Source organism: Mizuhopecten yessoensis, unplaced genomic scaffold, assembly GCF_002113885.1.
Source record: "Mizuhopecten yessoensis strain PY_sf001 unplaced genomic scaffold, ASM211388v2 scaffold10635, whole genome shotgun sequence".
Lineage (NCBI taxonomy): Eukaryota > Metazoa > Mollusca > Bivalvia > Pectinida > Pectinidae > Mizuhopecten > Mizuhopecten yessoensis.
Window position 1 is genome coordinate 849,126 of NW_018408645.1, and position 27,262 is coordinate 876,387.

Below are 27,262 nucleotides of genomic sequence, written 5' to 3' on the forward strand. Positions count from 1 at the left end.
GACTAGACTTTTTGCTGACGACACCGCATTAGCACACTCTTACAAAAATTTACACGATATAAAACAAGTAATAAACTATGACATGGAACAATTAAACCTTTGGTCAAATAAATGGTTAATGAATTTCAACCCAAATAAAACCGAAATACTCTTAATTTCCAACACAAATATACCTTTTAACCCACAATTTCTTTTCGACAATACACCTATCCCTATTGTTAAAAACCACAAACACCTGGGAGTCATTATTAGTAACAACGGCACATGGAACTCTCATATCGAACATATATTAACAAACACTACAAAGTACATTGCAACTTTAAGGAAATTAAAATACATCCTAAATAGAGAAAAAAAATGGAAAAAATATACCTTGTTTTTATAAGACCACTATTTGAATATGCCTGCGAAGTATGGGACAATTGTAATATCACATTTTCGAATAAATTAGAGAACATGCAGTATGAAGCAGGTCGAATAATAACTGGATTACCTATTTATACAAAAAAAGAATTTATTTACAGAGAGCTCGGATGGAAATCATTGATAGATAGACGCAGGATTAGAAAATTATCTATGTTTTATAATATTTATCATGATAATGCTCCCTCATTTCTAAAATCTCTTCTACCACCTATTGTGTCAAACTTCTCTAACTATAATCTTAGAAACGGGAATAACTTACAGAACCCATACTATAGACTGCAAATCACAAAATCATCCTTCATACCAAGTACTTCAGACTACTGGAACAATCTACAAATAGAAACAAAGTCATCAGCATCCATTAAACAATTTAAAACTCTTATTCAACCTCAAGTCACTACCCCTTCTTATATTTAATGTTTTCTTGAATACGGGTCCAGAAAAGTAAATATTATACATTGCCAATTACGAAACCGCAGTAGCTCTTTAAATTACGACCTTTTTAAAGCTCACCTTCGAGACAACTCTACTTGCGACTGAGGAAATGACTCGGAAGACTCTTCCCATTTCTTACTTAACTGTAAAAAAATTGATCAATCCCGTAATATAATGCTTCAATCCCTCGATTGGTATAACGAAATCACTGTTGAACACCTTCTCTTCGGAGATGCAAACCTTGACTATACAATCTAAACATTCAACTTTGTAGGTCTGTACAACTGTTCATTTTTAGCTCCAAACGGTTTAATATGTAATACCCAACAGTCATATTGAATAACCAGGATACCTACTTCGACTATTCCCATCTGTCTCTTCCCTCCACCTCCTCTCTTATTCCAGCCCCTCTCCCTTTTTCCAACACCAACGATCTCTGTGTACTAATTTCAATCTTAGCGTCCATCAATATCATAACCGTTTCCATCTGACAAAGAGTGCGTGTCCGGTTTTCCTAATCTAGTCGGCTAAGTATGTAAGGCAGGAATTCACAGAAGGATTTGGAGTGACACAGGAGGAAGGCAAATGCGGCACGGAATGTGGTTGAACTTTAGAAAAGCAGAAGGATATGTGTGTTTAGATTAGGTATACTACTTACGCCGACTCGATTGGGAAAATCACACACGCGATCTCAAGTAAACTCTCCGAATACATATTTAATAACTATTCGTTGGTGTCCCTAATCCTATCATTACCTCTTTTGCTGTAACCCATCTTTAACATCTTATATATATATATACATATATAAATTTGTATTAGGTTATTACGGGACACATTAATTTTGTATATATATTTTCTGTTACGGAAAGGACGTAAGTAAGTTGCAATAACTTTTGTCCAATCCATTTGTCTTTTGTTACAACAAAATTGATTTAAACTAAACTAATTAGCTGAAGTGCCGTCGGTCCGCCATTATTGAATCTATACCGGTACTGACTGATCAATTCATCCCCGATAACTATTATAGTATCTTGCACCCATTGCTAGCCACACTTTCTTTATTAACCAGTCAAAAGATGTTTGATACAGCAAAGCTAACGGATGGCTAGTCCGAATTATTCTGACGTTTTATCGACTTTTTTCATATCGGTCTGTCGTCGATTAAACTTTTAGTTTAGTTTTGGTTTGGTTTTATTTGATTTAGCAATAAAAGAAAGCTAATGCTACTTATAAGAATGTACCTTCATATGTGTAATCACGTATTTTGCACAAGGACCTGATAATTTGTTACAACTATATTTAGCATTGAATGCTTTCAGTTGGCATTCATAGGCAATGTGAATTCAAACTGGACAATGACAAATTCAATGAAACGCGCTTATAGAAAATTGAATTACACTTATACAATCATTCAGCTGTTAGTTCAAACAATGTATGTATCGTGTATGCTTGTTCAATGAATAGAACAGGCATCCTCCCTGGTCAGTGGGTATCCAACACAATCATAATAAAGTTATAATAATGATGACGTCAACAATCGGTTCATTGCATTCATAGCCTAAATAAATAGCAACTGAATTTGGTAGGGTTATATAGTGGCAATGTCACGAGATGGTTAACATGATTTGGACCTAAACTGAGGTGTTCAGTGTAATATTACAGGTTTTAGGGGTTTCTATCAACTTTCGCCAAAATGAAACACCCAATGATGGTATATATCTAAACTCCAATCTAATTACAATTGTAATTACAAGTTGAATTATAATTAGATTGATATACTCCCCTGAATCCTGGGCCCTTTTCGCGAATCCGGTTCTATCATTTCGTCTGTATTTCTGGTATATACAGGCCTTGCAAAGCTTTGTAAAACCTTGCATGAAAACAGCATTAGATTATTAGGTCCGAACTTATTTCATAAACGAGCAACTCTGCCGTGGATCTGATGCGAGCTTTTCGATAGTTTCGAAATCCTCATAAATTTTATAATGGACAAAAATCATGTTTAATACAAGGAATAGTGTACATCACTGAAATTTACCATGATGTCTTCGGGGAATGGGGTTGAAGTGAGGGTTGTGTGGCTGAAATTAATGGCCTCTTACAACTGATGTTCAGCAAGTTTCAATATCCCCGACATTTAGTATTAGCAGAGACGTATAATGTTTTATACGTCTCTGGTATTAGTAAAATCACTAACTTATTTATTTTATATTCATGCAACTGTTCAGAAGATTTTTTGTCACCTGACACAATCGTTCAATATTGGTACTCATGCTTTACAAAATATGTGGTGTAAAGCGCAGTAACAGTGACAATTGCACTCCATCATGATGATGATGAAGCGGAAAACGTTACTGTCGACAGGTGGCCATGCTGCAACTTCGACTTACCTCCCTTCCCGGAAGTTTACATATGATGCTATACTGCAGTCAGTGTAGATTCCCACTGGCAAGTCTGCTATCTGTATAAGTAATGTAATGGACCTTTACATGCTCTTCGCTTTTATTTGACTCAAATAAATGGATTCGTCGTATATCGCATATAAGTTCACTTGTATGCTGCTACTTTACGCGGTGTTTTTAAAAAGTTTCTTCCCTATACGAAACGGCTTACCAGGGTTTTCTGAAAAGTCAGACTTCTCATTCGAGATTTTCAACAACAATGTCTCCTTCTATCCAGAAATGCACTCTACTTTAAAACAACCAGTGTTTAAGAAAATGGTATTTATCTTGATCGATGCGTTGAGAGCAGACTTTGTTTTCAACAAACAATCGCCTATGACCAGCTTGCAAGACTTGTGGACAAAAGGAAAGCTCATCAGATACATCGCCAGAGTTCACCCTCCTACGGTCACCTTACCGAGAATCAAAGTATGTATATATTATCCTCTCACGACCTCCTTACTTAGGATCAGAATATGTGTCACCCTCCCTCAACATCAAAACCATGGTATCCGTGTAGTCTCATATAGATGACAGGGACCTGATAATTTGTTACAGCTGTAACAGGAGAAAGAGAAATGAAATGGCCAGACTGGGGTTCGAACCCAAGACCCTCTGAACTCGAGACAGACGCTCTGCCAATTGAGCTCTGGTTGCCAGGATCTACCTAGTCTAGTTCCGCTACACTATGGGGTCCAAACCGAAGACCTATTTGATCTTGTAACAGGAGGGGGGAGGGGAATGCATGGCTAGAATGTTGGGGACCTCCAAACTCTAGACAGACACATTAGGCAATTGAGCTACATGGTCGCTTATGATCAATCGAGTCCAGTGTCGCTACAGTTATCAATCGAGACCAGTGTCCCTACAGTTATCAATCGAGTCCATTGTCACTACAGTTATCAATCGAGTCTAGTGTGGCTACAGTTATCAATCGAGTCCCGTGTCGCTTCAGTTATCAATCGAGTCAAGTGTCACTACAGTTATCAATCGAGTCTAGTGTCACTACAGTTATCAATCGAGTCTAGTGTCACTACAGTTATCAATCGAGGCCAGTGTCACTACAGTTATCAATCGCGTCCAGTGCCACTACAGTTATCAATCGAGTCCAGTGTCGCTACAGTTATCAATCCAGTCCAGTGTTGCTACAGTTATCAATCCAGTCCAGTGACGCTACAGTTATCAATCCAGTCCAGTGTCTCTACAGTTATCAATCGAGTCCAGTGTCGCTACAGTTATCAATCGAGACCAATGTCACTACAGTTATCAATCGAGTCCAGTGTGGCTACAGTTATCCATCGAGTCCAGTGTCGCTACAGTTATCAATCCAGTCCAGTGTCGCTACAGTTATCAATCGAGTCCAGTGTCGCTACAGTTATCAATCGAGTCCAGTGTCGTTACAGTTATCAATTTAGTCCAGTGATGCTACAGTTATCAATCCAGTCCAGTGTCGCTACAGTTATCAATCCAGTCCAGTGTCGCTACAGCTATCAATCGAGTACAGTGTCACTACAGTTATCAATCGAGTCCAGTGTCGCTACAGTTATCAATCCAGTCCAGAGTCGCTACAGTTATCAATCCAGTCCAGTGTCGCTTCAGTTATCAATCGAGTCAACTGTCACTACAGTTATCAATCGAGTCCAGTGTCACTACAGTTATCAATCGAGTCCAGTGTGGCTACAGTTATCAATCGAGTCCAGTGTCCCTACAGTTACCAATCGAGTCCTGTGTCGCTACAGTTATCAATCGAGTCAAGTGTCGCTACAGTTATCAATCGAGACCAGTGTCACTACAGTTATCAATCGAGTCCAGTGTCAAAACAGTTATCAATCGAGTCCAGTGTCGCTACAGTTATCAATCGAGTACAGTGTCACTACAGTTATCAATCGAGTCCAGTGTCGCTACAGTTATCAATCGAGACCAGTGTCACTACAGTTATCAATCGAGTCCAGTGTCGCTACAGTTTTTAATCGAGTCCATTGTCGCTACAGTTATCAATCGAGTCCAGTGTCGCTACAGTTATCAATCGAGTCCAGTGGCGCTAGTTATCAATCCAGTCCAGTGTAGTTACAGTTATCAATCGAGTCCAGTGTCGCTACAGTTATCAATCCAGTCCAGTGTCGCTACAGCTATCAATCGAGTACAGTGTCACTACAGTTATCAATCGAGTCCAGTGTCACTATAGTTATCAATCGAGTCCCGTGTGGCTACAGTTATCAATCGAGTCCAGGGTCACCACAGTTATCAATCGAGTCCAGTGTCGCTACATTTATCAATCCAGTCCAGTGTCGCTACAGTTATCAATCCAGTCCAGAGTCGCTTCAGTTATCAATCGAGTCCAGTGTCGCTACATTTATCAATCCAGTCCAGTGTCGCTACAGTTATCAATCGAGACCAGTGTCACTACAGTTATCAATCGAGTCAAGTGTCCCTACAGTTATCAATCGAGTCCAGTGTGGCTACAGTTATCAATCGAGTCCAGTGTCGCTACAGTTATCAATCGAGTCCAGTGTCGCTACAGTTTCTAGGTCTATGTTCCCTACACTTGGGTATGACAAACATACACTCAGTACTAGAAACAAGGGTTTTTACTGGCACCACTGTAATAGGAGAGGAAACATGAATGACCAGACTGGGATTTGAACCTCTGACCAACTGAGCTACCCAGTCACTGGTTATCAACCCTGTCCTGTTCCGCTATATTCCTCCCTCCTTCAAAGTCTTTGATCCCGAAGACGTAAGATCCTATACCATCCTCCATGGGTATATTTAGTCGGGTGCAAAATGTAATAGTAGAGGAAAAATACACAGTCAAACCGGAAGTCAAGCACATGACCTCTGACTCTAAACTGACACTCGAACCAATTGATTCGCGACAATCTCAATGAGAGCAGTGATATTTCCCATATGTCTAAGTTCTGCTAGTGCATACCATCCTTTTTCAGCCATATCTTGACCACAAAGACAAACATTTCTATTCCTAAGAAAACTTGTTGTATACTATCTATGCTAACTGTATTGTGTGTATACCCATTAATGATTGGTAGCTATAGATCTAGTATACATACCACATTGTTTTTCTATGAATTTTTTCTTTGCTAATTGTAGGCATTGACAACTGGCAGTATCCCTGGGTTTGTTGACGTGGTGCTGAATTTTGGCTCCTCCGAACTGCACGAAGACAACATAATTGACCAGATGAAGAGAGCAGGGAAGAGGGTGATGTTCTACGGCGATGACACATGGATAAAATTGTTTCCTCATCACTTTGTAGAGTCTGATGGTACCACATCCTTCTTTGTAACAGATTATACAGAGGTGCATATATAAGAATTCAGATACATACAATATTTTTGAATTTATTTGATGATTAATGGAATGTGGAAGGTTCTGAAATCATTCTTATGACATCATGTTCCCAAAAATCTTCAGGGCACTAATTAAGTTGGTTATGGTATCACTTATAGCAATGAAACTTTAAGAATATGATAAACTTGGAAATTAATTATTGATGGTTAAATTGGAACTGTGAATATGAACGGAGAGTATTGGGTGAGTGGGTTGGGCGTATAAAGAGTTACAGGGTATGTTAAAAGTTGTTATTTTTTTCCCCCTAACAGGTTGATAATAATGTCACTCGACATGTGTTGCCGGCCCTACAAGCTGGTCAGTTTGACGTCCTGATACTACATTACCTTGGTCTTGACCATATCGGTCATCTGGCAGGTCCTACAAGTTCTCTGGTTCCTCCCAAACTTCGAGAGATGGACTCAATAATCAGGGATATCTATCAGCATGTGGAACAGGTAGATTTGACATTGAGCAGGATGCAATCTTACAAATCATACACATTTGTGCAATAGTTATCTTAATATTTCAGGGGTAACACATTTTATCATCTTAACCCTTTCAGCCCTCTGTAACTTAAGTAGACTCTTCCATGGATTGATATGGATAAGTCCATTATGGTCTACAGTGGTGAAAGGGTTAAACTCATAATCACTGATATCTAGGAATGTCTAGCTATTAGTGTGATAAGAAAAAGTCAGTAGCACATTTCTTTCTGTGTTCTGATTCAGCAATATATATACATCAAGCACATTTCCATCTGTTGTCTAGCTAATACAAGGGAGAATACTGCAGGCAAATTTCTTTTATGTTGTCCTCAATATTCATCCTTTCAGCTTAAGGTTTAATGATGGAAACTAAGTTACCTTCTCACAATGTTAGTTTAAGGTTTTATGAAGATTGTTGTAGTGAGATAAGTTTTTACAAGTTAAACATACCAGTAACAGGGCAATGCGCAAGAAAAACACTACATTTAGTGCCTCATGGCTGTGGAAATGTGGACAAGTGACATGAATACTGTAAGGCTATTTCCATGATATGTTTGATAATTCTGAAATCAGTATATTTCAAATTCAAGCAATTTAAGTACCTTTGCCATAAGGACTAGAACTTACCTTTATTTTGACCTTGCTGCAAATGCTGTCGTAAAAAGCAATACTAGTACCTGTTTTCTTATTTTACTTCAGAATACAGAAGTGGACACCCTTATAGTTGTGTGTGGGGACCATGGAATGAGTGATCAGGGGGGCCATGGAGGGGCCACACCAAGTGAGACCAGGGTTCCCCTCCTCCTCCTCAGCCCAAGGTTTACACATCACACAGGTACTCTGTCAAAACTTATCAATTAAATCACAGGTGAGATTGTACAGTGAGAAATGCAAGGGTTCAACTACTCTTCCAAAACCCTGGTTCACACAGCACTGAGGTAGGTATTCATATCTCAGTGTGCCAAAGTGAAGATAGAACAAGAGCTGGCGTTTATGTGAAAACCATATGGTCTATGATGCTGCTAACAGTAAACCATATGGTCTATGATGCTGTCAACAGTAGAACAGATAAAACCATAGGGTCTATGATGCTGCTAACAGTAAACCATATGGTCTATGATGCTGCCAACAGTAGACCATATGGTCTATGATGCGGCTAACAGTAAACCATATGGTCTATGAAGCTGCTAACAGTAAACCATATGGTCTATGATGCTGCCAACAGTAGACCAGGTAAAACCACATGGTCTATGATGCTGCTTACAGTAAACCATATGGTCTATGATGCTGCTAACAGTAGACCAGATAAAACCACATGGTCTATGATGCTGGTTACAGTATACCAGATAAAACCACATGGTCTATGATGCTGCTAACAGTAGACCAGATAAAACCACATGGTCTATGATGCTGCTAACAGTAGACCAGATAAAACCACATGGTCTATGATGCTGCTAACAGTAGACCAGATAAAACCACATGGTCTATGATGCTGCTAACAGTAGACCAGATAAAACCACATGGTCTATGATGCTGCTAACAGTAGACCAGATAAAACCACATGGTCTATGATGCTGCTAACAGTAGACCAGATAAAACCACATGGTCTATGATGCTGCTAACAGTAGACCAGATAAAACCACATGGTCTATGATGCTGCTAACAGTAGACCAGATAAAACCACATGGTCTATGATGCTGCTAACAGTAGACCAGATAAAACCACATGGTCTATGATGCTGCTAACAGTAGACCAGATAAAACCACATGGTCTATGATGCTGCTAACAGTAGACCAGATAAAACCACATGGTCTATGATGCTGCTAACAGTAGACCAGATAAAACCACATGGTCTATGATGCTGCTAACAGTAGACCAGATAAAACCACATGGTCTATGATGCTGCTAACAGTAGACCAGATAAAACCACATGGTCTATGATGCTGCTAACAGTAGACCAGATAAAACCACATGGTCTATGATGCTGCTAACAGTAGACCAGATAAAACCACATGGTCTATGATGCTGCTAACAGTAGACCAGATAAAACCACATGGTCTATGATGCTGCTAACAGTAGACCAGATAAAACCACATGGTCTATGATGCTGCTAACAGTAGACCAGATAAAACCACATGGTCTATGATGCTGCTAACAGTAGACCAGATAAAACCACATGGTCTATGATGCTGCTAACAGTAGACCAGATAAAACCATATGGTCTATGATGCTGCTAACAGTAGACCAGATAAAACCACATGGTCTATGATGCTGCTAACAGTAGACCAGATAAAACCACATGGTCTATGATGCTGCTAACAGTAGACCAGATAAAACCATATGGTCTATGATGCTGCTAACAGTAGACCAGATAAAACCACATGGTCTATGATGCTGCTAACAGTAGACCAGATAAAACCACATGGTCTATGATGCTGCTAACAGTAGACCAGATAAAACCATATGGTCTATGATGCTGCTAACAGTAGACCAGATAAAACCACATGGTCTATGATGCTGCTAACAGTAGACCAGATAAAACCACATGGTCTATGATGCTGCTAACAGTAGACCAGATAAAACCATATGGTCTATGATGCTGCTAACAGTAGACCAGATAAAACCACATGGTCTATGATGCTGCTAACAGTAGACCAGATAAAACCACATGGTCTATGATGCTGCTAACAGTAGACCAGATAAAACCATATGGTCTATGATGCTGCTAACAGTAGACCAGATAAAACCACATGGTCTATGATGCTGCTAACAGTAGACCAGATAAAACCACATGGTCTATGATGCTGCTAACAGTAGACCAGATAAAACCATATGGTCTATGATGCTGCTAACAGTAGACCAGATAAAACCACATGGTCTATGATGCTGCTAACAGTAGACCAGATAAAACCACATGGTCTATGATGCTGCTAACAGTAGACCAGATAAAACCATATGGTCTATGATGCTGCTAACAGTAGACCAGATAAAACCACATGGTCTATGATGCTGCTAACAGTAGACCAGATAAAACCACATGGTCTATGATGCTGCTAACAGTAGACCAGATAAAACCATATGGTCTATGATGCTGCTAACAGTAGACCAGATAAAACCACATGGTCTATGATGCTGCTAACAGTAGACCAGATAAAACCATATGGTCTATGATGCTGCTAACAGTAGACCAGATAAAACCATATGGTCTATGATGCATCTTACAGTAAACCATATGGTCTATGATGCTGCTAACAGTAGACCAGATAAACCACATGGTTTATGATGCTGCTTACAGTAAACCATATGCCACATGGTCTATGATGCTGCTAACAGTAAACCAGATAAAACCATATGGTCTATGATGCTGCTTACAGTAAACCATATGGTCTATGATGCTTCTAACAGTAGACCAGATAAAACCACATGGTCTCTGATGCTGCTTTCAGTAAACCATATGGTCTATGATGCTGCTAACAGTAAACCAGATAAAACCATATGGTCTATGATGCTGCTTACAGTAAACCATATGCTCTATGATGCTGCTAACAGTAGACCAGATAAACCACATGGTTTATGATGCTGCTAACAGTAGACCAGATAAAACCATATGGTCTATGATGCTGCTAACAGTAGACCAGATAAACCACATGGTTTATGATGCTGCTTACAGTAAACCATATGGTCTAAGATGCTGCTAACAGTAGACCAGATAAAACCACATGATCTATGATGCTGCCAACAGTAGACCAGATAAAACCATATAGTCTAAGATGCTGCTAACAGTAGACCAGATAAAACCACATGGTCTAAGATGCTGCTAACAATAGACCTGATATATCTAAGAGTCAACAAAATTCAAAAGATCAAGCAAAATATTAAAATCAGTTGTGTAATGAATTGTCACTCTCAGTCCCAACATTTTGGCCTCCTGGCCTCCTCCGTCAAGGGTGAAAGTCAACAATGAATTTTAGTTACATCCACCTTGCCTTTTTTTGGAAGAGGAGGAAACAACATACAAAAATTATGATGTTTCAATGACTCATTGAATCTATGATGTCATAATAATGTCAAGAGCACCAAGTCTCTCCTATCAACAGTTCTTCTGGATGTTACAACCATTTGGACATTTGGCATTAAAGTTCATGATCCATGTGTCCTCAACAAAGAGTCTATATGACTTGCCTTCCTTGTATACACATTTCAACATTGCCACTCCAACATCATCGTCCAAATGCCCAAAGAAACACCTATTGATAGCCAAACGTCTCTTGCACGTTCCTTGATTCGTTCCTTCAAATACTATGTTGTGTCGCCTGCAACGCGAAACGACATATAGGTATTACTTTGTCGGCGTTGTTGGCGGCGGCGTTGGTTGCGTCGTCCGAAACACTGTTTCCGTGCGATAACGTAAGTTCCCTTGGATTGATTGAACTCAAACCTGGTACACATATTGCATACCTGAACTTAGTCTGAATTATTCTGACGTTTTATCGACTTTTTTATATCGGTCTGTCGTCGATTAACTTCAGAACTCCGGCCCTCTATAATATGCGGGAAATAAGTGACCTGCACCCGGGTCGCACTTCAAACTGATATTTTAGAAACAAATCGTCACTTTCACACACATGTAGCGCATGGATCGAAAGATCTATTCTTTATGCACAAGATGAACATAAATTACATGCCTCAAACAACCAATACAATCACTATAAACATATTTTTTCAAACTTACTCTGTTTTGCTCTAGTTTTTTGATAGCCCCGCATATGGGCATTTTTTGGTGGAGTTATGACCCTTTTATTGCCAAATAAGGGCATTGTTTAGTAAATACAAGAACTGTTTTATTTTTTTAATCAGTTCCTTTTAGATTTTGTACGGCAATGCAAGAATCAATAATGTTCAACATATATTACAGGTTTTTTGTTGAGTTTCAACTTTCCGCGTTTTGTCATATCAGCTTACACGATAACTCAAGCCAAAAAACCTTTCTTACTAAAAGTGCTGAGCAGGTGACACATCCACTCCCGTGGAATTCTTGTTTTAGTTAAATTGAGTGTGTGGTGAAGACTAAAATGATTGAAATTAACCTGCAAATATCAAAGGTACCTCAATGTAGTTTTAAAATAAATGAGAAAACCCCCCAGACATAAAATGTTTAACTACTAGCTAGGGGATGGGGGTTAGATCTACACCCTACCTGTAACCTAGTTGGTAACAGGTGCATAAGGAAATAAACAGTGAAGTGATGATACATTCCAGTTTGTAGTATTGTAGTACCTGATAGATTCATGATTAATCAACTTATTTTTGATGAATTTGTGGATTTCAATTTGCCAGGTTGAAATATTTGTTAACAATTCAATATGTGATGTGAATATTTCCATTTATTGATATGTGAATATTTCCATTTATTGATATGTGAATATTCCCATTTATTGATATGTGAATATTCCCATTTATCGATTTGTTAAAACGTTGTTATTGAAGTCTTTACATTTATTAACATAACAAACAGTTTTTTGTAGATGAGGGAACACAAGAAGTTGATCAAGTAGATGTACCCCCGACACTGTCTGTGTTACTGGATTTACCGATACCCAGGAATAATCTCGGGCTGATCATTGACGACGCCCTGGAGGGGTTCTCTACGGAGGAGAAGGTTATGTTGCTTTGGAAGAATGCACTTCAAGTATCTAAAGTGTTGAAGTATAACAACCCAGACTGTGACATAGGTGTGTTACAGTATGTTACAGTTACATTGTATAGAGCCTCTTAAATCCAGAAAACCAAACACTTATGTTATCACCAACTGGCTTCTTAAATATAGTAAAGTTGTTTTTAAACTTTGTGGATCCAAGATTTACAATTGCTCCAGTTCTATAAAGAAAATATAAAAGAGTTCAGGTTAAGTAATAATAATCTGTGTGTTAATAGTGTAGTAAAGTTTGTTATGCATAAGGGCCTTTCAACACTATAAGATCATAGAAGATCATCACACAGTGAAATGGTCATGTGGTCAGCAACCAAGAGAAGGCCAGTCCAGAAAAATAAACAACCGTCTAGAAAAGAAAAGATGTAGATTATTTTAGGAGCGTCTTAGTTAAAGCAAATAATGAAAAAAATAGCAATGTAATGAAGTAAATTTCAATGAATTTTAGCAGCAAGAGCATCCTTGGTCAAAGTAACTCAATTTTGTATAAATAGAGGGTGTTGGTTCCCTTTTTATATGCCCGTCAAATTTGACAGAAGTATAATGGTATGGGGTTGTCCGGCCGGTGTTAACTTTTGTTTGTCTGGCAATCTCCTCTTACATTTTTTGACAGATCTCTTTGAAACTTGGTCTACATTATAATCATGATATGAAGTTGTGTCTCCCTTAAAAGAATTTTGATTCAACAATTTTTCCAAAAGCTATTGCCCTTTGTTCATTTCAGTATTTGATTTTTTGTCCGGAGATCTCCTCCTACATTTTTTGACAGATTTCTTTGAAACTTAGTAGGCTAAATAATCATGATTTATTGTTGTGTTTCCTTGAAAAGAATTTTGATTCAACAATTTTTGCAAAAGTTATTGCCCTTTGTTTATTTCAGTATTTGTTTTTTTTCCGGCAATCTCCTCCTACATCTTTCGACAGATTTCTTTGAAACTTAGTAGGCTAAATAATCATGATTTATTGTTGTGTTTCCTTGAAAAGAATTTTGATTCAACAATTTTAGCAAAAGTTATTGCCCTTTGTTTATTTCAGTATTTGATTTTTGTCCGGCAATCTCCTCCTACATTTTTCAACGGATCTCTTTGAAACTTGGTATACATTATAATCATGATATGAAGTTGTGTCTTCCTTTAATTTTTTGTCCAGAGATTTTCTGCTACATTTTGTATAGCATGTCAGCTAACCACTCTTAGAATGATGCAGATCTTATTTCAATGTAAGAAAGTATATAACACTATATGGCATTCGACGGGCGTATATTGTTCCGTCCCTCAATTGGAAATAGGGTAAATGTTTAAAGTCTTTCACCATCCGTATAAATAAAAGGATTTTACTTCATTTAATCTGGAGCATCCCTTGGCAAAATAACTCAATTTCAGGATCAAATGATGTGGTCACCAAGGGGCTAAGGGGTGCAGGGGTCCCAAGAAGGGAAATAGTGGTAAGTCTTGAAATATTTTTCCTTCTTTCAGAATGAAGGGATTTAACCAAATTTGGTTAAGGTGAATGCTTGAGCATAAGGATTTTAATTTTATGTAACTGGAGGGTGTAGTTCCCCTAGGGGTAGAGGAATGGGGCCCAATAAGGTGAAACAGAGGTAAAGGAACGAAGAGAATTTAACCAAATTTGGCCTAGAGCAATCTTTGAGCAATTTGGCTGCAAAGAGGATAATATTGTATAAATGGAGGGTGTGTGTCCTTTGGGGCAGAGGGGCAGGGCAAAACAGGATGACTGGGCCTCATATTTTAGTGTTCGGAAGTATATAAATTATAAAATTTAATGAAAATAATTTTTTACTTCATTACAATTTAGATGAAGGTTACGTTGAGTTTCAAAGACTGTCAAAGGCTCATCATGATTGGCTGATGTCCAGGACCAGTGGAATGTCAAACTCTGATTGGCTGGCTGAAGGAGACAAGATTGGGAGGCGTTACATCAAGGCAATCAACATTATGTCGGAGAATATCTCATCTTCCCTCATACAGTATGACATTTACAGCCTCATAGTAGCCGTGGTAACCCAATGGCTGGTAGGTACACAGTGTACAGCATGTACAACCTCAAGGTAGCCATGGTAACACTATATACATACAGTATCAGATGTACAACCTCAAGGTAGCCATGTCACACACACACAGTATCACATGTACAACCTCAAGGTAGCCATGTCAAACACACACAGTACCACATGTACTACCTCAAGGTAGCCATGTCACACACACACACAGTACCACATGTACAACCTCAAGGTAGCCATGTTACACACAGACAGGACCACATGTACAACCTCAAGGTATCCATGTCACACACACACGCAGTATCACATGTACAACCTCAAGGTATCCATGTCACACACAGACAGTACCACATGTTCAACCTCAAGGTAGCCATGTCACACACAGACAGTACCACATGTACTACCTCAAGGTAGCCATGTCACACACACCCAGTACGACATGTACAACCTCAAGGTAGCCATGTCAAACACACACAGGACCACATGTACTACCTCAAGGTAGCCATGTCACACACACCCAGTACGACATGTACAACCTCAAGGTAGCCATGTCCCACACCCACAGTACGACATGTACAACCTCAAGGTAGCCATGTTACACACAGACAGGACCACATGTACAACCTCAAGGTATCCATGTCACACACAGACAGTACCACATGTACAACCTCAAGGTAGCCATGTCACACACACACACAGTACCACATGTACAACCTCAAGGTATCCATGTCACACACACACACAGTATCACATGTACAACCTCAAGGTAGCCATGTCACACACACACAGTACCACATGTACTACCTCAAGGTAGCCATGTTACATACACACAGTACCACATGTACAACCTCAAGGTAGCCATGTCACACACAGACAGTACCACATGTACTACCTCAAGGTAGCCATGTTACATACACACAGTACCACATGTACAACCTCAAGGTAGCCATGTCACACACACACAGTACAACCTAAAGTTAACCGTGGTAACTATGGCTGGTAGGTACACTTATTACTGCATGTACAACCTCAAGGTAGCCATGTAACACTATATATACACAGAATCACATGTACAACCTCAAGGTAGCCATGTAACACTATATACACACAGAACCACATGTACAACCTCAAGGTAGCCATAGTAATGCTTTATATACACACAGTACACCATGTACAATGTCAAGGTAGCCATGATAACACTATATACACACAGAACAACATGTACACCCTCAAGGTAGCCATGATAACACTATATACACACAGAACAACATGTTCACCCTCAAGTTAGCCATGATAACACTTTATACACACAGAAAAACATGTTCACCCTCAAGGTAGCCATAGTATTGATATATATACACATAGTACAACATGTACAATGTCAAGGTAGCCATGATAACACTATATACACACAGAACAACATGTTCACCCTCAAGTTAGCCACGATAACACTATATACACACCTATCCACATGTACACCCTCAAGGTAGCCATAGTATTGCTATATACACACACAGTACAACATGAACAATGTCAAGGTAGCCATGGTAAGGCTATATACACACAGCACCATATGTACAACCTCAAGGTAGCCATGATAACACTATATACACACCTAACCACATGTACAATGTCAAGGTAACCATGGTAACACTATATACACACAGTACCACTTTGAACACACAGAACCACATGTACAACATCGAATGAACTTGATCGTCAATGTTGAATATGTTGAAAATTTCAAAGACTTCTTAACAATTAAGAATGTGATGTTTTGCCTCTTGTTGGTTGAAGTTGAGGACTCTTGGTTTGTTCCATTGAGTGACATTGAATTATATGACCTACTTATACATGTATCTACTTTCAATGTCAGTAAGTTATAATTTGTTAAAAATATAGAATTATATGAGTCGATCTTGCTCAAATGTCCGAATTTTTTTTCTTCTTCTAAGTTTGCTCTTTTATAGGAATGTAAAACTATATTTATTTTATTACTGGTCTGCGTATATGTGGTTTCTCTGTTCCTTGCAGATACTGGCAACATTGGGGCTAGATCTCTACCTCTCTCCATCCCCCAAGGGAAGAAGCCTATCCAACACCATTGTTTTGAGCATTCCTGTCACCTTGACAATATTGCTTGGACATGTAATGGTCTGCACCACTTCTTCGTCTGGTCAGCTGTGTCGCACTGACCCTTCTGGATTGCTTCTGCAGAGCCTCATCCTCTCTGTAGTTTGTGGGTCAGCAGCCGAACTAGTGGTCATCTTTGTCTGGTTTTGGTCTACCAGAAAAACAAAGGTAACCTGTTGTTTATTTGCAAAATAATATAATACAGAGGAGTGATATTGGTGAAAAAAACTACTTGGTATATGTTCTTCAGGGTTGATCAATTTTGTTAACAACCATCTATTACAAACTTGAAAAACAACATAATTTAAAAAGGGTTTGATTGTGTTGAACAACAAGCATACTGTCCAGTATATTAGAGGCTTGAAGTGTGTTTGGGCAGAAGTTATGTAACAGTCTTATTCTGTTATAGGTGGGTCCCTCTGGTCAATGGGGGGTGTCCTGTCCCCTGGGTGTTGGCCTGACCCTGGGGACAGTTAGCCACACCCTGAGTCTGCTGTCCAGTAGTTACGTGGAAGAAGAACACCAGACCTGGTATTACTACACAGTGACAGTACACCTGGCAATAGTGGTGCTCATCCTCCGTACATGCTCATCAGGTGTTGTCACCACACACAGACCCGTACAACAACCAGACCCAACACAGTATCAGGACCTGCCTGATGACAAATACAGCACAAACCACAGAGAAATAGAGCAGAAATACAGCAATGATTACAAAGATACAGGACATATAGACAGACATAAGGAAAAAGAAAGAACAGATAAAGATTTAGAGCAGGTGAAGGGTTTACATGGTCATCCAGTGATGGCGGCCATATTGGTTTTAGTCTTGTGTAGGGTGTTGAGGACATGGAATCAGACAGGAAATAAATGGCTGGAGATACCAGATGTGGGGGACTGGCTTATCAGGTACATACACACACATTTGTTGGACTGAACATTTCAGTCCCAGTAAATGGTTAATAAGTATAATTATTTTACAGGGCATGTAGCTCATTAATAAGTAGTGTGCACTATTGATAATGTACAGGGTCTGTACTTCTCTCGCGTCAATCAAATCAACAGTGAAATTTCCAGTTCGGTGTAAAAAATTAATGAAGATCAGGTAGACTTTTAGAACACTTTAAAATGTAAATCTGCATGTGCTGTAGCATCAGTGATCCTTATATAGTTTATGTACTGTGTGTGTAAATCAATAGAATATACTACATTCAATTCTTGAAAAAAACAATTCCTATATATACCATACTAGTAGTGTGTTCACCTTTAACTGGATGTATTACCCAGGTTCTTGTGTTTGTCTTGCATGACCACCGCCCCTTTCTTTGAATTTCATGCAAACCTCAAATTTAGTATATTTTATTTATTTATTGAGACTTTGTTTTGATCAGGAATCACTACATCATAAATCAAGCATTGACAGTTGGCAAGAATTTAATTTAATTTTCAAATGTAGAGGTTCTGTTCGTAAGTATGTACTGATTTGTGACCTTGACCTTAGACTAAAGCTTTCAAAATGTCTCCCATGTTAAGGACATTCTATTCTTTACAGATGGAACAATTTTATTGAAATCCTCAGGTAACTGTGAGATATGTCACTAGTACACTGGACCAGGTAACTGTTAGATATGTCACTGGTTCACTGAACCAGGTAACTGTTAGATATGCCACTAGTACACTGAACCAGGTAACTGTTAGATATGCCACTAGTACACTGAACCAGGTAACTGTTAGATATGCCACTAGTACACTGAACCAGGTAACTGTTAGATATGTCCCTAGCAAACTGAACCAGGTAACTGTTAGATATGTCATTAGTACACTGAACCAGGTAACTGTTAGATATGTCACTAGTTCACTGAACCAGGTAACTGTTAGATATGTCACTAGCAAACTGAACCAGGTAACTGTTAGATATGTCACTAGTACACTGAACCAGGTAACTGTTAGATATGTCACTAGTACACTGAACCAGGTAACTGTTAGATATGTCACTAGTACACTGAACCAGGTAACTGTTAGATATGTCACTAGTACACTGAACCAGGTAACTGTTAGATATGTCACTAGTACACTGAACCAGGTAACTGTTAGATATGTCACTAGTACACTGAACCAGGTAACTGTTAGATATGTCACTAGTACACTGAACCAGGTAACTGTTAGATATGTCACTAGTACACTGAACCAGGTAACTGTTAGATATGTCACTAGTACACTGAACCAGGTAACTGTTAGATATGTCACTAGTACACTGAACCAGGTAACTGTTAGATATGTCACTAGTACACTGAACCAGGTAACTGTTAGATATGTCACTAGTACACTGAACCAGGTAACTGTTAGATATGTCACTAGTACACTGAACCAGGTAACTGTTAGATATGTCACTAGTACACTGAACCAGGTAACTGTTAGATATGTCACTAGTACACTGAACCAGGTAACTGTTAGATATGTCACTAGTACACTGAACCAGGTAACTGTTAGATATGTCACTAGTACACTGAACCAGGTAACTGTTAGATATGTCACTAGTACACTGAACCAGGTAACTGTTAGATATGTCACTAGTACACTGAACCAGGTAACTGTTAGATATGTCACTAGTACACTGAACCAGGTAACTGTTAGATATGTCACTAGTACACTGAACCAGGTAACTGTTAGATATGTCACTAGTACACTGAACCAGGTAACTGTTAGATATGTCACTAGTACACTGAACCAGGTAACTGTTAGATATGTCACTAGTACACTGAACCAGGTAACTGTTAGATATGTCACTAGTACACTGAACCAGGTAACTGTTAGATATGTCACTAGTACACTGAACCAGGTAACTGTTAGATATGTCACTAGTACACTGAACCAGGTAACTGTTAGATATGTCACTAGTACACTGAACCAGGTAACTGTTAGATATGTCACTAGTACACTGAACCAGGTAACTGTTAGATATGTCACTAGTACACTGAACCAGGTAACTGTTAGATATGTCACTAGTACACTGAACCAGGTAACTGTTAGATATGTCACTAGTACACTGAACCAGGTAACTGTTAGATATGTCACTAGTACACTGAACCAGGTAACTGTTAGATATGTCACTAGTACACTGAACCAGGTAACTGTTAGATATGTCACTAGTACACTGAACCAGGTAACTGTTAGATATGTCACTAGTACACTGAACCAGGTAACTGTTAGATATGTCACTAGTACACTGAACCAGGTAACTGTTAGATATGTCACTAGTACACTGAACCAGGTAACTGTTAGATATGTCACTAGTACACTGAACCAGGTAACTGTTAGATATGTCACTAGTACACTGAACCAGGTAACTGTTAGATATGTCACTAGTACACTGAACCAGGTAACTGTTAGATATGTCACTAGTACACTGAACCAGGTAACTGTTAGATATGTCACTAGTACACTGAACCAGGTAACTGTTAGATATGTCACTAGTACACTGAACCAGGTAACTGTTAGATATGTCACTAGTACACTGAACCAGGTAACTGTTAGATATGTCACTAGTACACTGAACCAGGTAACTGTTAGATATGTCACTAGTACACTGAACCAGGTAACTGTTAGATATGTCACTAGTACACTGAACCAGGTAACTGTTAGATATGTCACTAGTACACTGAACCAGGTAACTGTTAGATATGTCACTAGTACACTGAACCAGGTAACTGTTAGATATGTCACTAGTACACTGAACCAGGTAACTGTTAGATATGTCACTAGTACACTGAACCAGGTAACTGTTAGATATGTCACTAGTGCACAGGTCCAGTGATAATAAAACTAAGGCACCCACTGATATTTCACTCCCTTACATGTTGAACAGGGAACCATCACAATAATCCAGTTTTGCTAAGTACACCTATTTTATACTAGACTGGCTCAAAACATTAATTATCTGGGATATCACTGCTGAAACATGACACCACTTCTTAACTGTTTACAATTGGGTCGGAAAAAAACACCGTTTTAGTGTTCAGCTGTCACTGGATGTCAACTTTTCTGAAATATTATTTTCTGAAGAATTCTATATAAAGTTTTGAGCGATTATATTTGTCATGTGGCCTGCTGAGATGGATTGCTAACAAGTTTGTTTAATTAAATAGCTTTAACCCATATACAAGGCTTTTTGCATCAAATAAAAATCTTCAAAAATAATAATGAAACATAAGTTTTAGAAAAATGACATTTGCCTGCTGATGGCTGTGTTAAGTGTTAAAATACACAATAATTTGATGATCCACACTCAGGGCAAAAATACACAGATGTGTCTGTTTTCTTCTCATCCTTATACCATTTGCACCCAAGATGCCCTTCGATGTAAGGGGGCTGCGATGGCCAAGTGGTTAGGAGTCTGACATTCTGCTACCACTAGCCTTCCACTACTGGGTCGTGGGTTTGTGACCTACGTGGGGCAGTCACCAGGTACTGGCCGTAGGTTGGTGGCTTTCCTCCATCACTAAAACCTGGAACGTCCTTAAATGACCATACATATAGCTGTTAATAGGACGTAAAACACAATCAACCAAACCAAAGCCCTTCCATGCTGCTTTGCTTAATACAACCCAGTCTCCCTCACATTATATTTATACTCACTTTATCCATGGTGCCTATTCCCAATACCCAGCCCCATGCACCTGTATGAAATTGCAAACAGATCATGCTACAGTAACCTATTAAATGGTGCAACGTCCAGCCGCCCATCCACTTGTCATCTGTTGTCATATTTTCTCACTTTCTATTTGTTTAGAACCCTAAGACTTAGTATCATGACATTTGGCCATGTAGTTCGTCAAGATGAAGTGCCTTTAATTCTGTTTAAATAAATTAACTTCACCAATACTAAGGTCATCATAATTATTTGTATAAGACCTGATAGCTTTTCAGTTATTAAGAATTGAGGTTTAATTGGCAATACAAATTATCCAAATGAACTATCTAGACTGATTTTCAAGATCACAGGTAATATATTAAATCAAACTTTTTTGGAAAGGATTTCAGTTTTAATAAATAGATATTCCAACACAGTGAAATAAAAAGGGAGCAATGATACAGGCCCTCTGGACCTCTTGTTTTATTCATGTTTTTGCTTCATACTGCAGATCAGAAAACAAGTGTGTCCTGTCAGTGTTGGTGGGTGGTGCTCTGAGTGTGGTTGCCATGGTGAAGTGGGCGGGGCAGTCCTGTATACAGAGGTTCCTGTTTGTGTTGGGGCTGTGCTTTATTTACTGGTATCGAGTGAGCACAGGAGCCGTTGACAACCCTTTCCAGCTGCTCTCAACTCACAAGTAAGTTCATGTTTTTAGGGGACACATATCAGCATCTTGCAAAAATATTTAATGTGCACTGATCTATTGCAAATTATACTGTAATTACTGTGGCTTTTATATTTCAGCAATGAATGTGTTAGCGAATGGTGTTATAATCATATATTTACATTTGCCCCCACGCCGTCCCATTATAACAGTGTTAGAGGGCAAGTGTAATTATATAGGCTATAATTACAACTGCTCGACTATAATTACAACTGCCTGTTTCAGGTGTAGGAATATGTAAACAAACAAAATGGCCACCTGAAATGTATTTTGAGGCAGGGCAAATGGTTTTTGGAGGAATATGCCTTAAAAAAGAAAAATATGTAAATATAAAAAATACCTGGTTGTCTGGATGTAATTATATCAACAATAATTACATCCAGACAACCAGTCATTGTTTAAATAACCTGCATTACTACTATTGTTTGACAGGGCATACTGTATATTTTCTTAGGGTAGTTATTCTTTATTTAGTTACTTCACTCGTGCAACGTCAGTTTGAGAAGTTCTTTGAACAGGAAATTCAGTGTTGTAACAATCAGATTGGTGACTTCACAAAAGTGATGACCTGTGCTGTAGCGAAAGCGAGACTAAGGTGTTGCTTTTCCGGCGAGGGCGGCGCCAGCATCAAGTTTTTGTATCAAACGCTGGATGCTATCTACATTTCATGGTCCATTGACTTTGTCAGCATCTCCATTAACATTAAGTTTTTGTGTTTAAGTTAGTTTCTCTGAAAGTATAAATGCTAGACCAACCAAACTTTGGCCAATGATGTATCTTAGGTAGCACATATGAACCCATGCAACGAATGCTGGATGCGACCTACCTTTCATGGTCCATTGACTTTGTCAGCATCTCCATTAATATTAAGTTTTTGCGTTTAAGTTAGTTTCTCAGAAACAGTAAGTGCTACACCAACCAAACTTGGACCAATGATGTATCTTAGGTAGTACATCTAAACCCATGCATCGAAGCCGCGGGGTACAGGCGAGACATATCAATCCGAATGTATTTATACAAGGAACCTGTTTTCTGTAACACCCGGAGTATTGTGACATCCTGTCTAATCCAGCTTAATGCAGTGTAAACCCATTTCTTATGGAAAATTCCAAATAAGACCTGTGTATTCTGAAACTCTGCTTAATTGGCTAAATATGTTGTCTCACAGGGTGTTGGATTAGACAGGTTCACTGTATATATGATACATTAAGTGTTCCTAATTGTATTTATGTATTGTCATTTAAAATAATGTATGCAACATAAAAGATATGTGCTCTATACAACTGCAAACAAAGTATGATAAGCTTTCTGATTACAAACTCATTTATTTGTATAACACTGTAAGTGATTAATGTGTAAAACTGAGGCACAGTCGGATTGTTTCAGAGGGACTTGGCTGGCCCAGCTGGTGTTTGTGTGTATAGGCTTGTGTATGCTACACCCTTTAATCGCATCACTCCTCCGAGGTTTACAGACAGAAAGAAAACCAAATCCAGATGAGGCTATTAGTTTCTGTGTGTCAGTACAGTCCGGCTGTATCCTCCTAGTCCTGTTACTAAGTAAACCCCACAATGTGGCCATGTTTGTGATGGTTGTGATCCAGGAACACTTGATAGATAGTGTGGTGTTACGACACATCTTACTGTCACCCACAACTGTCACACTCTACTACCTGTGGATGGGCATGGCCGCTTTCTTCTACCAGGTAATATCAAGTGGCTTATATACTGTAAAAAGGGAAAACTTTTGCCCCGTTTTAGTTTTGCCTTTGGATGCAAGGCATATTCAACACAAGGTGAAATATATTACGTAGATAGTATACAGACTGGGGCAAATTTAAGATACTGCAGATTTGTTTTAAAAGTATCAATATATCAAGAATTATATGTGCCACGTTTACCCATGTATTCATTTTTATAACATGCTGCAAAATTGTGAAAAATATATGTTACTAGATCTTGTTTAATGTAGAAATACTGCAAACCAGTTGAAGTCAGCATTTTAGTTTCGGTTGACATGCATGTGCCTAGTTTTCCAGATGTCAGTCTCTGTCACTATCTCTGTGCCTGTCATTTTTGTTCAGATTCAGTTGGTTAAAGGGACACCTCAAAAGCAATCAATTTAAAACAACAAGGGAGATAAGTCTTCATACCGATCACATGTGTAAGACAGATTCTATCCAAAATCCTGTCAAAGGGACTGGTTTTGGCATGGGGTCCAGATAAGCTCTGTTGTCAACCATCAGGAAATCATAACTTATTACCATTGAAGAGATTTTTTTTCTCTTCTTGAACTTTCATGTATCTGGTTCAACCAGTTCGTCTGTATTTAAATGAAACATTTTCAAGTATATGCAGGCATTGCAAGGCTTCGTCAAGGCTCACCTGAAAGCAGTATCAGTTTACTTGGTCCGGCCTTATTTCATAAACATACAATTCTAGTCCAACTGGTTTAACTGTTTGGATCTGTATAAACGAATGCGGCCCTAGTAACTTATAAAGCCTATAAAACCAGTTCAGTGATTTGGGTATTGATATACCTATGGTATAAGTTTAATTATTGCTAATTTTCAGGGGAACTCCAACAGTATATCCACCGTGGATGTTTCTGCAGGCTACACCGGACTGACAGACTACCAGCCTGTCCTAGTCGGTTTACTCATTGCGTTGTCTACATATGGCGGTCCAGTGTTCTGGCTGGTCAGCTTGGTCAAACATTTGACGGCTACAGTGGACATCAACCATATATCATTCTATACCAGGTAACTAACAGTGATATAGGGACTTATTCTCAAATGGGATCAAATGTCCTGTAAGATTTGGGTAAAACGTCCTGTAAGACAAGGTTTGAAAAGAGTAAAAATGTTTTTTAGAGAAGCTTATTCTTCACCCTGTGCTAATATTGAATCTTACCTTCAGATATGAAATACTTGAAAAATCTGTTAAAAAGTTGGAGAGGTTTAATACCATGCACACACATATTAGAGAACTGATAATTGATTAGAGAACATTGTATAATTTCTGTATATAAAAGTATCTCCTTTAAATTGAACTTGAAAGAAAATTGAAAAAGATATTTTTTATCGACGACACATTTTATTGATGTCTTTGTTTATTCAAAATCGAACTCCGATTGGTTGTAGGTTGAGGATATTGATAGAAGCAGTGTGTGGTACTCTGTGCTGGTCGCGGGCCCTTCCCCTGGCGGTGTACTCTGGCCTCGTGACACTACAGAGACACCATCTGTTTGTATGGACAGTTTTCTCACCCAAACTCCTGTATGAGGGAGTCCTCACTATTCTCCTTGCAGCATTCTCTATATCATGTTTATTTTTAGTAAAAATGAAAATTTAATGCTGAAATACTTTGCCTTCTTTTTTTTTTTTTGCAAAAACATTTAAATTAAAAATGAAGACATATTCTTTAGCATTGTTCCTAGCACTTAAATTGATAGGCTTCTCTTTGAAAGAATTACCTCAGCTTTGAACAAAGATATTTTAGGTTCAAGAAATACTTTTCATTCTAGTAATAAAGTTGTAATTACATCTAATAATTCTATTGTTTAGGGGGAGGGGGTTGTTTTACGCACCTATTGATCTCAAACCTTGGATGTTTATAACAAGTACAATATCCTGTTTACAAAATATCAACAATTTCTTCAAATCATTGGATGATATTTATTTTTCTCCAATATTTACAATCTAGATCCATGTACATTTAATGTAAAAGTTACAAAGTAGCACAAAAGTATACCTGTATATTCAACCTCTAACATGTTCCATTAAATATTAGAAATGTACAAATTAAGTTAAACTTCTGATACATTAACAAGGGAATCCAACTACATAAGATGTACCTGGCAGTAGTGTAAAACAATTTATTGTTGTAATACATGTATATAAACGGCACAAAAAGAATCAAACGATTAATTAAGTATTATTACGTACATAATTGTAGAGAATATTTTCTTTATAGATATCTGCGTTTGATGATCAACAACCAAATACAATTGCTAAATTATTTACTTAGAGAAATCTGATGCTGGGCACAAATTTAGTGTTAACTTTCTGCTACAGTAACAAGATCTCGGCAAAGTTGTTCAAGCCCCATGAGAATAAGCATGAGAATGGGTTTATATAAACAGGACCTGGTTAATAATCGGTTTTATATATACATAAAATATCCAAGGTAATAAAATGTTATTTTTGTGGATATGAAATTCCTCATCTTCAGGACCAAATTTCTTTTCACTCGCTCTACTCATCGAGGTGTGAAGTGTACACAAAGAAACAATATGCAAGTATTAAAGTATTCATATGGGATAAATTCTCACTATAAAAAAATCCCCTAACAATATACATAAATAAGACACTTGATTTAATAATTCTGATGAACATCTTGATACTCTTGTTATCAGGAAGGGAATTTCTGTCAAGGTGAGAAAACCTGTTTTAAATTTTATACGCAACACTGAATTACATGTATGAACAAAATCATTTGTTGTTGGTAACTTATTGGTGAAGGAAACAGTTTGTATTGACTTGACATGAAAATTAATGTCCGACTAGGGTTGAACACAAGTTCGTACAATATATGCAGCTAACAAAAAAACAAAAAAGCACAAGACAAACTGCCATGAAAAGCTGAATCAGATAATTGTTTTTGCAAACTATAAAAAAAACCTGCAGCAATGCTTCCATAAATATAACAAGAGGCCCATGGGCCTAAACGGTCACCTGAGTCTACAGTATTTATTTTTGTTGTTGAAATATGTACCAATTTGAGTAAAAAATAGTATAATGTTAACTTAACTTTGTCAGGACCATGAGCTGATCATTCCTAGACCAATTTTAAGTGAGATCGGCCTATTAGAACTTAGTAGCAAAATAGCGGCCATGGCAGCCAAAT

General features: G+C 38.2%; 1 protein-coding gene across 1 annotated transcript; it reads left to right on the top strand.

Moving 5' to 3' along the window:
- The first annotated feature begins 3,255 nt into the window (after positions 1-3,255).
- LOC110461529 (GPI ethanolamine phosphate transferase 2-like) lies at positions 3,256-27,095 on the top strand. Its single transcript, XM_021515028.1, has 12 exons — positions 3,256-3,731; positions 6,411-6,620; positions 6,923-7,108; positions 7,838-7,973; positions 12,664-12,870; positions 14,664-14,881; positions 16,903-17,169; positions 17,411-17,910; positions 22,143-22,328; positions 23,742-24,060; positions 24,929-25,116; positions 25,498-27,095. The coding sequence occupies exons 1-12, from the start codon at positions 3,381-3,383 to the stop codon at positions 25,706-25,708; spliced, it is 2,979 nt and encodes a 992-aa protein (XP_021370703.1). The 5' UTR covers positions 3,256-3,380; the 3' UTR covers positions 25,709-27,095.
- Positions 27,096-27,262: the final 167 nt, after the last annotated feature.

Coding starts and splice junctions, on each gene's coding strand:
- LOC110461529 (XM_021515028.1), top strand. CDS start 3,381: ATGGATTCGTCGTATATCGCATATAAGTTCACTTGTATGCTGCTACTT. Junction 6,621..6,922: donor TTGTAACAGATTATACAGAG/GTGCATATATAA, acceptor TCCCCCTAACAG/GTTGATAATAATGTCACTCG. Junction 24,061..24,928: donor TGGCCGCTTTCTTCTACCAG/GTAATATCAAGT, acceptor GCTAATTTTCAG/GGGAACTCCAACAGTATATC.